The sequence below is a fragment of the Rhinolophus ferrumequinum genome, chromosome 8 (genome assembly GCF_004115265.2).
Source record: "Rhinolophus ferrumequinum isolate MPI-CBG mRhiFer1 chromosome 8, mRhiFer1_v1.p, whole genome shotgun sequence".
Classification (NCBI taxonomy): Eukaryota; Metazoa; Chordata; class Mammalia; order Chiroptera; family Rhinolophidae; genus Rhinolophus; species Rhinolophus ferrumequinum.
Genome location: NC_046291.1, coordinates 82,617,687 through 82,632,113, shown reverse-complemented (window position 1 = coordinate 82,632,113; position 14,427 = coordinate 82,617,687). Strand labels below are relative to the sequence as shown.

Here is a 14,427-nt window from a genome sequence, read left to right as displayed (position 1 = left end):
CAGCCTCCTTCCACTTCCGAGGCTGCCGGGCCTAAGGCCTAGCGGGCGCGCGCACGCACTGACTTGCCAACGAGACAAGGCTCTGGGGCACGGTGCCGGTGGCGACGTGTGGTGTCATGTGACGCGGGGCCGCTCCTCGCCCGCGCGCCCGCTGGTGTCCCTAGGGGCCGCTGACGGGTTTGCTCTCGTGCGCGGAGCGGGAGGCGGGGGACTGTGGGGGCCGCGGGGTCGGACGAAGCTGAAGGCGGGGTCAGCTCCGGGACCGCGGCGACAACACACCGAACGAGCGCCTAGGCCTGAGAGAAGCGATGCTGTGGTTCCAGGGCGCCATTCCGGCCGCCATCGCGTCGGCCAAGAAGAGCGGCGCGGTCTTCGTGGTGTTCGTGGCAGGTGAAGGGAGCGGGGCCCCGAGATATGGCTGGGTCCCTCCCTCCGGCCTACCTCCAACCTCAGGGGTCCCCAGCCTTTTCGTACACGGAGAAGCTGGGGCTGCCAGTCCCTGGCATTTCAGCGCCGCCCCGGTCCATTGGGCACCGCGGGCCTGGCCCCCACTGCCCGCTTCTCCCGGCACCCGGGCAGAAGAGGCATCGTCTCGGCCTCGCCCCCAGAGCGCGCTGAGCTCTGCCGACAACTCTGAGCTAAAGGAGGGGACGCGTCGAGCAGGCCCTCCGCCCAGCCCTCGGCTCCCCGCCGAGCCTCTCACCCCGCAGACACCCCCACAGCCCCGTCCTGTGCTGCTCCGTAGAGCGCTGTGTCCCCGAGGACCCACTTTGGGATGCTTTACGCCCGTGTGTAGTTCTAGTGTTTAGGCAGGGATAGGGACAGGCCATTAGGCAGTTGGGTTCGTAATTAGTTGTGGCCTCTCAGGAAGATAGCTGTGTCATCGGTAAGCAACAAAGAGAAACCACCTGATGTTCACGGTTATTGGCATTCATGTGTTCCTGAAAGGCAAACATTTGAGCTTTATGTGGGTTTGAGTTTTCTTCTTTTAATGATAGTAGGGGGGAATAATTGATAATATGGAATATAATAATTGCTTTGTTGCAGGTTGATTATTTTTTCGCCATTTGTTTAGAAGTAGACTTTCAGCCCTTGGTTCTTTTTTGTCTTCCTATGCTAATATCTGCAGTTTCCAAAACGTGTATTAACTCATTTACGCTGGCTTTCTCTGGGTTAATTTGCTTCGTATTTTATTACTTCCCTGTTTTATTACTGCAATCCTCTAGATTTAGAGTACTCCTATGCCTCTACGGATTTGCTGAGTCCCATTACAGGAACATATCAGTGTTTGTGACTACTATTAATTTGAGGTGTATTGTTTCAAATATTTGTGTTTAATAATGGTTTACTTATTGTTAACTCATGACTCTTAGGAGACTACATAATAGCTCTATAACATTATGCAGTAAGGAACAAGTTGTTGAAATACAAGTTTCCTTAACAAATTTAAAATTTATAGTTGTTTTAAGTTATGTTAAAATTTTAGCCCAATGCTGTTAATTTAGAAGAGCTTCAGTAGTTAATACTTTCTTATGCTGTTTTATAGGTTATATTTCACATAAATAACTGCCGTAATCCTATAAGGAAAAAAAATGGATTAAAAAAGGAAAAGAGAATTAAATGATAGATACTATGCTTATTAAGAGAACAATAATAATTTTATGACACTTTAAGTTTTTCACATAAAATCTCAGTTGATTTTTGTGGTAGGTAGAACAGGTTTTATTATCCCACTTTATAGATGAGGGAAATTAACGTCCACTGTGGTTAAGTGACATGCACCAGGGTCACAAAAAGGATTTACATCTTGTCTTAACAATTTGTTTCAGCATCTTCAAAAAAGTGCCTTTTTTTTTGTTCCTTAAGGAAAAACCTGAACAACTGTAGACTTTATTTAATTACTGAAATTGGTGTAGAAATCAGGAAATCTAGGATTCTGGTAGTCATGTTTTTACAAAAAACACAATTGATGTCCAAATGTTCCTAGAAGCACTCTTGGGCTAATCGGTTAATTTAAAAGAAGAAATGCTAGATTTAATCAACGAATATTTGGAAACAGTAATGCTAATTATTACAATAGTAAAATAAAGTTATAGGTCTTTGGGGCTTTGTGTGTATATATGCATTCTTCAGTTAACGTTTTACTGATGAACACATTATACTTTTAGAATCTCAATGACTGTTGAATGTTTGCATGAAAGCCATTAGCAGTCTGTCAGAGTCTGTCTGTCCCTTGACTCGTTCAAAATACTGTTGGCTTTTCTAGAGTTTTAGGAAGTTGATCTCCAAGACGACCATGTTTTCCGAAATAAAACCTAACCGGAAAATAAGCACGAGCATGATTTTACAGGATGCTCATAATATAAAATAAGCCATAATGTGTCTTTTGGAGCAAACATTAATATAAGACCTGATCTTATTTTGGGGAAATACAGTAGGGCTTATTTTATATTACGAGCATCCTGAAAAATCATGCTAGGGCTTATTTTCTCTTTAGGTCTTACTTTCAGGGAAACACGGTAAGTAGGATTAGTGTCACTCCAGGAATTTGTAGGCAATGGAGTCATAAAACTGCAAAACTTACAGGTTGTCTAGACCTTTGTACATAACTCTGAAGAGTTAGAACTAGAAGCTAGAACTTGATTTTCTTAGATCTGAGACCTCAACAATAATATACTCACTCAGTAAAATTAAAAAGATATCTTTATAGCTGGAAGGAGTGGTCATAAGGGTATACTTTGGTTCATATAACCACTCAAGTGGGAAACATTTTAGACTTTATATTTAGTGAAATTTTCATTGATGAATTAAATATCATAGGTTTGATGTTAGAATACTGGAGAGATTACTACTAGTGCAGCCAAAAAATTAACAAGGCTTTTGAAAGTATCATAGCTATGTAAAGTGAAAGAGAGAAAACAGAAAGATTTTGATTCTGTTCTTGGAAAGGTAGAATAATCTGACAAGGATCCTGAAGCAAAGGTATCAGTTCACTGACTAGTGTTGTTAGTGGGCTAAAATTTTCTTGACAGACACTATTTACTGCTTTTTTGGGTTAAAATAGATCATAAAAATCTTTAGGTTTTTGAGCAGTGGTGGTTTTTCTAGGTTGGAATTGCTGGCTTTACTAGGGTCTGCAACACTTCACTTCTGAGTCGGTACTGTTCTCTTTAGCAACCTTTACTTTGGATACTGTTGATAACACTAAGGAGACAATATTTTCTCCTGAAATTTTAGGCCCACCTAACTCCATATTATAGTTCTAATTTGATTAAAATAAGAAACCAAAGATACTGAAGTTGACTATTAACAATCCCGCTCAGAGAGTGTTAAGATAGCTCTCATTGAGTTAAGTGATTCCATTCAGCCTTGCACCTCTTGGTCAAGCAGCTGCTGCTGACACTAGGCTGAGTCACAGACAGACATTATTAGTGAGGATGTGACATCTGGGACTCTAACACACGGCACAACATCGGTGAGGGAGTGCAAAGCACCAGCCTCAGCAGTAGCATATCCTCCTTCCAGCGGCCTACTTGACATCGCGACTCGGCTGCCTCACAGGAGTCTCAAGCCTAAGTCTATTTACTGCCTGAAGCTGTATTTTCTCCCCCAGCGTTCTACAGTCCAAGTAAACGGCACCATCTGACATCCAACTGAATAAACCCTAAGTGCGTGTGTCATCTTTGACTCCTGACTCTTCAGTTTCATTTTATTTTGTGCTCCCTGTTGTTCGTGACATTCCCAATCACACAGGCCTTTCCCTACCCCTAAATTCTGCTAGTGAACTCTTCTGGCTCTTGGCATGGCTCAGCCCTTTCATCCTTTAAGTCTTACCTTAAATGTCACCACAAAGAGGGCTTCACTGACCAATTTAAAGAGGTCTATTATGTTCTCATAATTCTATTCTTTTTCCACAGCACTTATTACTATATTTATTTATGACTGTTTACTAAACAAGTACTTTTTTTGTACCATTAGATTTTTAAGCTCCACTGAGGACAGGCAGTGTTTCATTTGTTTTGTATTTAGTTTATAGCCCCATGCCTCACACGAAGTAAATGTGGAACAAACTCGTGAATACATGAGAGAATGAATCAATAGGATCCCTCATGCCTCCCACTCTTCTCTAGGAAGTATCCGTAGTAAGAATGTTCCCGTATAGCTGTTTCCTAGGATGATAATCTTGTCTTTGGTTTGGAGGAGATGCTCAGAATGATCTCACTGTAACTGGTACTTCTCCCCATCTGCTTCTTCAACATCCAGGAGCCCCTGATGGGCTTTTTTTTTTTTTTTTTCGGTCTTGGCCGTTAGATGCATTCTAGTCCCTATTTACTTTTCCATGGCCAAACTTTTCAAGCCCCTATTCCTGGTATTCCTGGATCTCGTCTCACATGAAATATACTCAAATATGCAGCTTTAATCAAGTATTGTAAGCATGCCAAGACACTATACCAAAAAATTAGCTACTAATTTCACAAAATAGTTATTGAGAGCCTGCTATATGCCACTTACTTATGCCAGGTTCTGTTGTAGGCATTTGAGTTGTATCAGTAAATAAACAGGAAAACAGCCCTTGCCCTCCTGAAGCCTGCCTGCTAGTGGATGGAGACAATCAACAGTACACATAATAACGTGTTTCCCCGAAAATAAGACCTGGACCATCAGCTCTAATGCAACTTTTGAAGCAAAAATTAATATCAGACCCAATATTATATTACATTATACCCAGTATTATATTACATTATATTATATTACATTACATTACATTATATAATATAATATAGGACCCGATCTTATATTAAAATAAGACTGGATCTTATATTAATTTTTGCTCAGAAGACGCATTAGAGCTGATTGTCCTGCTACATCTTATTTTCGGGGAAACATGGTATGTATGTGTATATATATGTGTGTGTGTGTGTATGTGTGTATATATATATATGTACACATATATGTATATTTTATCTTTTTTAGATTAGTTTTTAAATTTCTGTTATAGCGGACGAAGGGGGGAAAAACAGGAAATACGGGACATTTGCGAATAATCTGAGGGTGTAATTTAAAGTGGTGATTAGGGAAGGCCTCCTTGAGAAGATAATATTTGAGCAAGGACTTAAGGTAGTTGAGAGTTAACCATGTAGATATCTGGGGCAAGAAAATTCCAAGCAGAGGGAATAACGAGTGCAAAGACCTTAAAGTGAGAGTGTCTTTCATATTTGTGGAATAGAAAGGAAAGGAATAGCAAGAAATTAAAAGGAAATGAGGTCAGAGAGGTCACGGGACTTTTGAAGGACTTCGGCTTTTATTTTCAGGGAAAATTGGGAACTATTGTAGGATTTTGAGCAAAGGGTTGATATGATCTGACTTTTTAAGCGAAGTTGCTGTGTTAAGACTAGATTGAGCAGGGAGGTTATTGTAGTCACTAGGTGAGATGTGGCAGTATAAAATCAGGTGGAAGCAGTGAAAGTGGTAAGAAATAGTTACATTCTGGATATGCAGTTGACCCTTGAACAGCACAGTTCGAACTGCACAAGTCCTTTTATACGTGGATTTATTTTTTCAATAAATGCATAGAGTCAAAAGCGATGCGGATTTTCGATTGTGTGGGCCAAGGGTTTGGCGCACCAGTCCTCACGTTGTTCAAGGGTCAACTGTATTTTGGAGATAGAGTCAGCTGAAGTCAAAGGTAACTCAAGTTTTTGACCCAAGAACTGAAAGGATGGAGTTACTATGAATAGATATCAGATGGGGGAGGCTAAGGGTAGATTAAATTGGAGAAGTGGGAAGAAAGCAGTTTCCAAAAGAGTATCTATACAATGATCTCATTTTTGTTAAATGAAAAATGTGGCCTGAAAACTTTTTATTACTAAATTGGCAAAGGTTGCTCACCTTTGAGAAAACACTTGGCTCTGCTAACCTCAGAAATATTTTTTAATGACTTACTCAGATAAGTTTCCTCCTGCCCATCAATAAGTGGTTATGCTAAAATTTGGATATTACATGTCTAAAATGGAAACAATCTCTTGATAGGTGTAACTTTCAAAATATTTTGTCATTGAGGTATAACACAGTATATTAAGTGAAATATGTGAACAGCTTGATGAATATTTACATATGAATACAGCTGTGTAATTGTCAGCCAATAAGATAAAAACATTTCCAGCAGCCCAGAAGGCTCCTTCCTGCTCTTTCCCAATAAGTAGCATCTCCACCAAGGTAACTACTATGCTGAATTCTGTCACCATAGATTAGTTTTGGGGCAGCATAACTTTTATGATTAGCATACCATAATAAAAAGCAAGTCCAAGACTGTAAACAGAATGTGCCTGCCTCTCTCTGTCCACCTTGGAGGAATTCTGGAGAAAATAAATGCTGTTCTGTGGAGGATATTGAACTCAAAAGTGCTACATAAAGAAAGAGTAGTGTACATTTATTTTCTAAAATCATGTACAGAAGGCAAAATAGTCACTATACATTTCTACCCATGACTTCTAATTATTGTGGGTACTATTTGCATAACTTGGATGTCTTCTTTTAGAAAATGCTGTGTATAATCTAAGTGGCAGTATTTTGTTTTTCATTTTTATTAATAATGCATATAGTCACTTTTCATTTTATGGGAAAATTCCATTTTCAAATTTGGTAGAAAATAGTATTTGTGGAATCATATTTTATTTGAAGTTCCAGATTTCCAGGGAAAAGAATCAGCAGATACTGGCCTTGTGTTATAAGAATTCTTGAAAGGTTTTTTTTTTTTTTTTTTTTAAATTTATTGGGGTGACAATTGTTAGTAAAATTACATAGATTTCAGGTGTACAATTCTGTATTACATCATCTATAAATCCCATTGTGTGCTCACCACCCAGAGTCAGTTCTCCTTCCATCACCATATATTTGATCAGAATCCTTGAAATGTTTTATAGGTGATGATGAGCAGTCTACACAGATGGCTGCAAGTTGGGAAGATGAGAAAGTGACAGAAGCATCTTCAAACAGTTTTGTTGCTATTAAAATCGATACCAAAAGGTTTGCTTATGTTTTCATTTTTTAAATATTATAGTCTTTGGTTGTGATTTATGGCGATGCTTGCAAATTATGAGAATGTTGATTTTTGTCTAAGCATATTGAGGACTTAAATTCTGATTTCCGTTTTCCAAATTCATTATATCGTGCTGAAAAACTTAAGCTCTGCTAGTCTACCAAGCAGGAATACATTGGAAGTAACTATAAATCATATTGAATATCTCTAAAAGTTTCACCACTCTTTTGGATCCTATTTTTAGGAACAAATAGGAATAAGAACATTTATAGGTCCCTCATAGTACCTGATATCCACAAGTCTGTTTTATTTGTTAATCCATCCCTCTCCTCCCCTAAAAACTTTTTTTTGTTATAGAAAATTTCAGACATACACAAAAGTAACAGAAGAATGTAATGAGTCCCCAGGTACTTGTCAACTGCTTTGGTAATTATCAACTTGTGGTCAGTCTTATTTCATCTATACCCCCACCCACTTCCACTCATCCCATATAATTTTGAAACAAATCTGGCATCGTATCACTTCCTCTATACATAGCTTACTATGACTCTGAAAGATAAGCATTCTTAACTTTTTAACATAACTGTAGTACTGCAAAGGCAAAATAATAATTCCTTAATATGAAATACCCAAATTTACAATTGTCTGAGTCATAGTTTTATTATTAATTTGTTACAGTTTGTTTGGTTCAGAACCATGACGGTCCACATATTGTGATGTGTTAAACTCTATCGTGTCTTTTAGTCTGTAGGCTTCCCCTCTATATCTCTCTCTCTGTCTTTTTCTTTGCAATTTATTTTGTGAAGAAACCAAGTTATTCATTCTGTAGTTTCCTACAGTATGGATTTTGTTGATTGCAGCCCTGTTAGGGTCATTTGGTTTGTTCCCCTTCCTCTATTTCCTGTAAATTGACAGTTGGATTCAGGCTAGATTATTTTTCTGCCTCAAGACTACTTCATGGATGGTGGTATGTCTTCCATTAGAAGGCACATAATGCCCTGTTGTCTCTCTTTATAATGTCAGCAGCAGCCTAACGTCAATCATCAATGATCAAAGCCTAGAAACATTAATTAATTAGTAATTGCAAAGTGGTATTCCTGTCCTTTGATGTTGAGAATATCAGAATTAATAATGTTTGAAAATTACTGTCAAGATTAAAATATTCAGAAATTTACCTGTAAGTTTATAAACTTTATTTTAAAAATTTCAATATTAATAAAAACTTCATTAATTATAGTACAGTCTGCCTCACAACAGCTGTTACTAAACTATGTATTTATTAATCTGTAATAGTTTTTTGAAAAGAATATCATTTTAATGTATATTGTATCATATTGCCCGTTACCTTCCAGAAGCACCTGTAATGGCAGGAAGATTGTTATTTACCTTCCAGAAGCACCTGTAATGGCAGGAAGATTGTTATTGAGAATGTGGAAAAAATGAGAATTTCAGAATTCTTGAGATTATGTACAGACTTATTTGTCTAGCATTTTTAAAAACAAATTTTTATTAGCGAATGCAGGGATATTTGTGTATAGTGATGGTTGTTTTTTTCACTATGGACTGCCAGCTAATAGACTCTAGTGTGTCTTTTAAATTATGAAAAGTAAGTTTTATTTGTTATACAACAATAACAAAATTACCTAATGTTCTAGGAACATTTTAGTGTATATTTATTTATGGAGATAGCCTACATTGAAAATAAATTGGTAGGAAATGCATCAAAAGTTTAAAGTGGTTATTTCCGAGAAGGTAGGTTTCTTGGTAATACTTTTTATACTTTCCTATTATATTTTCAGATGTTTTTATGATAATCATGTTTTATATTCAGAAAACAAAATTCTAGTTCTTGGACACATTAATTTATTCTTAGATTTACTGCTCTAAATTGATGAATATCTCTTATTCACATTGTAGTATGAAGTCTCTCTCCTATCCTTGTCTTTAACCACCCAGTTTCCTTCTCTGGTGGCAACCAAATCAAGAAAAAATATTTGTTTTCCTCCCATTTTTTTACACAAATGGTAGCGTGCTGACATGATGTTTTTTTGTATCATTTTTCTTTTTATGATTGCATAATCAGTTTTTATTGCTGTATATTTAGATTGTTTTGAAGACTTTATTATTACAAGTATTATATTATCGCTTTCACGAGTAAGTCTTCTTGTTACAAGTTAAGATACTGTATTCAGGTGTGACTCCTGCTGAGGAAGCAACATAGCAGATACTGAGTATTAGCCACCAAATCCAGCCACTAGTTTGTGGGGTACGAGAGAGTTCTTTAATCTGAAAATTATAAAACAAACCAAAAAAGGTCTGAAATAAGAATTGTATTTTTCTCTTTGCAGCTCATGGCTGTGAAAGGAACTAGTATTTTCGGAAAAATGCTTGTAATTGGTATAGTAAATTTTTATAAAAACAACTCAGTATGTTGGAAACACTTGCATTCGCTTATTGATTTTGTTTGATTTTGTTTTACAGTGAAGCCTGCCTACAATTTTCACAAATCTGTATCCTTTCAATGAAGAATCGGCTTTATATATATTTTGCTTGGAGGTTTACCTTTCTCTTGGTTGATTCATGACATTCAGATATTACTCATTTTTATTTAGAACTCATACATTCTTGTTTATGGGAACTTTTACTACTAAGTGTCCTGTGAGACAATACATTGTAACAAATAGAATCATAGGGAGTTTTTCTATTGTGAACATCTAGAAAGCAGTATGGGACAATTTGGAATGTTAGAAGTAGCTGGCAAGAGGCAAGATAGATGTAAAAGTTATGATAGAGGGGGATATAGTGGATGTTCTCCACTCACACGTGCAATACAAATCCTAATTCACGTATCACATGCACTATAGGCATAATGATACAGTAGTTGAAATTATTTTGTAAATATGTTAGCTGATTATGTTGTAAAATTCACAGATGATTTGTTTTGCTTTGTTATCAGTAGTGTTTCATAAGATTATTCCCTTGTTTCCCATGAATTGTTAGACTTAATTAAACTGTACAGATCCTGTAGTGTGTGTTCCATCCAGTTTCTTTATTGGTGACAGTGGAATTCCCTTGGAAGTAATAGCAGGAAGTGTTTCAGCAGATGAACTTGTGACCAGAATTCACAAAGTCCGGCAGGTGAGAAGGAACAGAATTGTTCTTTGTATTAACATGTGAAAATGATATGCCAGGAACTTGACATTGGAATATTTTTGGAGTTGCTCTGTATATTCAGAAATCTGCCATGTCATTAAACTTGAAAGGTAGTAAATACTCTCTTCCTGGGCATTTTTTTTTTTTTTTCCTAATTGGGGAAGGGGAGCAGGACTTTATTGGGGAACAGTGTGTACCTCCAGGACTGTTTTCTAAGTCAAGTTGCTGTCCTTTCAATCTTAGTTGTGGAGGGCACAGCTCAGCTCAAGGTGCCGTGTTCAATTTTAGTTGCAGGGGGTGCTGCCCACCATCCCTTGCCCACCTCCAGGAATCGAACCGGCAACCTTGTGGTTGAGAGCCCACGCTCCAACCAACTGAGCCATCCGGGAGGCAGCTCAGGAAGGCATCTCAGCTCAAGGTGCTGTGTTCAATCTTAGTTGCAGGGGGCGGAGCCCACCATCCCTTGCGGGACTCAAGGAGTAGAACAACCGGCAACCTTGTGGTTGAGAGCCCACTGGGTCACGTGGGAATCGAACCGGCAGCCTTTGGAGTTAGGAGCATGGAGCTCTAACCGCCTGAGCCACCGGGCCGGCCCCCTTGGCTGGTTTTAAAAATAGCATTAGGAAGTTAGAGGTGCCTGTACCCAATACTTGGGTGACTTCTTATTTTTCCTTTTCCTACCTCAACCAACCACAAAATGTACTTCACTCTTTGTTGCTAGAGAGTTGCTGTCACATTAAGGTGCTAAGGGTATATTGCTTGGCATGTTTTAAGGACCCTACTGTATTTCTCAATTTGCGTCCACTTGGGCAGGTGGCTAAGGTAGCTAGTAACTTTTTTCCTTGAATTGTAATTTGAAGGAAAAGCAGTGTTGTGCTTTATGCTCTTGGCACCTTGCAGTAGAATTCCATAGGATTATGTCATGTTTAGGATTATATACTTCAGACTTACCTACTTAGAAAGTAAAGAGTATACCTTGACTTACTCATATTTTGGTCTCATCTACCATGTTAAGTTAGATTCTAATCTGTTATTTAAATTTCAATGTTTTCTCCCTAGATGCACTCATTAAAAGGTGAAACATCAGTGGCAAATGGCAGTCAGTCAGAAAGTTCAGTCTCTACGCCATCCACCTCATTTGAAGTCAACAACCCTTCTGAAAACTCTCAGTCCAGAAATGTAGAGCTTTGTGAGACACCACCTATTTCTCCTGATACAAAGTCAGATTCTGCAGCAGGTAATCTTTAATGTACTCTTTTGGGTACAGTAGAAGTACTCCTTCACTCTATTTTAAAGGCCATGGATTAATATCCTTAAAAATACAAATTTTGTATTTCTGTTCCTCACATTCATTTAACTTAAAATTTAAGGGTTTACTTAAATACATATGTTTGTCATTTAGTGGCAGAAGAGGGTAAAGTCAGTCAATATGCCATTCAAACCCAAATAGGCAACAGTCCAGAAAAGTTGATTTGTAATTTCTGCTACTGTATTGTGGTTCAGGGACTGTCGTTATGACAGCAGTTTTATAAATCTCTTCCCAGCCAGGGGATTTCGAACGGTCCAAATGAACTAATATATTTGGAATTATTTTATAACCTATAAAATATTATAAACAAGAGAATAGTATTTGCATTTTTTAAATTAGAATAAAAAATAATTGTGCAATAGAGCTTGTAGAAATAGAGGTGTGACTGAAGAGGGATTGATAGAAAATGCAAAAGAAATTTATACTGTGTATTGGGGATCGTGGTCAGAGTTGCCTGGTGTAATGTAGTTTGTATTAGGCAACATAGGGCTAGATAAATCAAGAATATTAGTATCCTAAAAGATGATCCTGCTCCATCATCCTGGATAGATAATTATCAAGGCTCTGTCTGAATACATTTAATGACAAGAAGCTCATTACCTTGCCTAGGAAATCTATTCTATTGTTGAAGCCCTAGTTTTTAGAAAAACTAGTTGAAACTTGATGCCCTATAATTTTCCATTAACTTTAATGCTTCTTATGGAGTTACACATAACAGGTTTTGAATATTTGAAGAACAGCTATCAGGTCCCTTCTTAGTAGTCTCATTTTAGGGTTTTACATGCACAGATCACTCAAATTCTGGATGCGTACGGGACTGGGGGACTTACGAATGTATTCCATTTAGGTGTACAGCAGAATAGTTATCTTTTATATTTACCTGGATATTTATCATTTCCAAAATTTTTCATTTCTTCTGGAATACAAATGCTCCCTGACCTGTAATGGGGTTATGTCCCCATACACCCATCGTAAGTTGAAAATATCGTAAGTTGAAAATGCATTCAATACACATAACCTATTGGACAACATAGCTTAGCCTAGCCTACCTTAAATGTGCTCAGGACACAATATCAAAAAAAACATTATCAACACAGGACACGTAGAGTATTGGTTGTTTACTCTCACGATCGCATGTCTGACTGGGAGCTGTGCCTTGCTGCCACTGGCCAGCATCACGAGAAAGTATCTTACTGCATATTACAAAACCAGGAAAAGATCAAAATTCAAAGTATGGTTTCTACTGAATGTGTGTATTGCCTTTGCATCATCATAAAGTCAAAAAATGGTAAGTCAAACCATTGTAAGTGTGTGTTCAGTAGGAATTTTATCACTTTTCTTTAGTAATTAAAGTGAATGCCAAGGATATTCCTATCTTTATAACAGCAAAAAGTTTATCAAAACTTAGAGATAACTTGTGGACAAGCTGAAAAAAAGTGCTGTATAACAATATACTGTATTGTGCTGTGTATGATGTGCTCCCATGTATAATGTGCACCCACGTTTTCGGCCCAAATTTGCGGAGGAAAAACCTTTCATTTTAATTTTTTAATTCAAATTTTTATTTGTTTATATTTAGGTGCTTGTTTTTTGTATTATAAAGGAAATTTAGCATTTATTTTTTATTATTTTGTATTATAAAGGAAATTTAGCATTTAAGCATTATTTATGCTTTTAAATCATAAGCATAAATAAAAGAATTAAAAACATTTTTATAGATAAGGAATTAATACTACCCATGTATAATGTGCATCCTCATGTTCCCCTCACAAATTTGGGCAAAAAAGTGCACACTATACACAGCAAAATACGATAGTTGGATGTATGACTCATAAAGAAAAATGGATAGCTGTCAGACAGAGGAAGATTTCTAATGGTATGCCATAGAGATCACTGTCTGTGGAATGGGTCGAAAATATAGACTATACACTTGTAACTTTATGGATGAAATAGCTTATTAGCTTATCCAAGCGTTGCATTCATCAGTGTGCTGGTAAATATTTTTAAAAAGGCTTTTTGGGGAAAAAAAGCTTTTATTTGTAGTGTTTGCTAATTTCCAAGGTGTAACTACTCCTATGGCTGATTTCAAGCTGCCTAGATGAATGCAGAGGTAGGAAGAGATGTGCACCATTGGCTCTACTTAGTAATTCTAGTATTTCCACTGTGGCCATAATAACTAAAGACTTACTATGTGTCAGTTTTAGTAAAAGTCTCAGCATTTTACTTCTATTAACACATATTTCTCATAACAACTCTACGAGGTTACTTATCCCCATTTTACAGATGAGGCACAGATAAAGTAACTTACTGATGTGACAGAATAGAACTGGAACCCAGACTTTGTTGCCCCATAGTCCTTGCTTTTACAAAGATCAGAAATGTAAAGAATTGAGTTGGTGGCGAGTAGTAAGGAAGGAAATGGCAGCAAAGGTTCTAGAAAGACGTTCCAGACTATAGCTATCCTATACAATAGGCCAGGACAAAGTTCTATCCTTCAGGAAATTATTAAAAGAGTACTAGTGTAGATATATACAAAAGGCTTCTCTAAGGAACCGCTGTGGTCTGCAGAAGCATCCCTTAGGCTAGTGTTAAGTCTAGAGCAATACCCAGGATTAAAATTGGCCTTTAGAGCTTCACTGTTGAATACTGTACCTACAGCCACGTGTGGCTATTTTAATTAAAATTAAATACAATAAAAAATTTAGTCCCTCACCTCTGTTAGCCTTGTATCAAGTGCTCAGTAGCCGACAGCATAGATATGGGACAATGTTGCTGTAGAGTGAAGCCTACCGTGTTTCCCCGAAAATAAGACCTAGCCGGACAATCAGCTCTACTGCATCTTTTGGAGCAAAAATTAATATAAGACCCAGTATTGTATTATATATTATATTATCATATATTATCATATATTATCATATATTATCAT

At 37.4% G+C, this 14,427-nt stretch overlaps 1 protein-coding gene across 1 annotated transcript in view; it reads left to right on the top strand.

Annotated features, from left to right (window-relative positions):
• Positions 1-46: 46 nt before the first annotated feature.
• The window catches only part of UBXN4 (UBX domain protein 4), a 32,545-nt gene continuing 18,164 nt past the window's right edge, over positions 47-14,427 (top strand). The window contains exons 1-5 of the mRNA XM_033112381.1: positions 47-390; positions 6,924-7,026; positions 9,521-9,549; positions 10,059-10,177; positions 11,252-11,429. Coding sequence (XP_032968272.1) covers positions 309-390; positions 6,924-7,026; positions 9,521-9,549; positions 10,059-10,177; positions 11,252-11,429 — 511 coding nt within the window. The 5' untranslated portion in view covers positions 47-308. The remainder of the gene's footprint in view (positions 391-6,923; positions 7,027-9,520; positions 9,550-10,058; positions 10,178-11,251; positions 11,430-14,427) is intronic.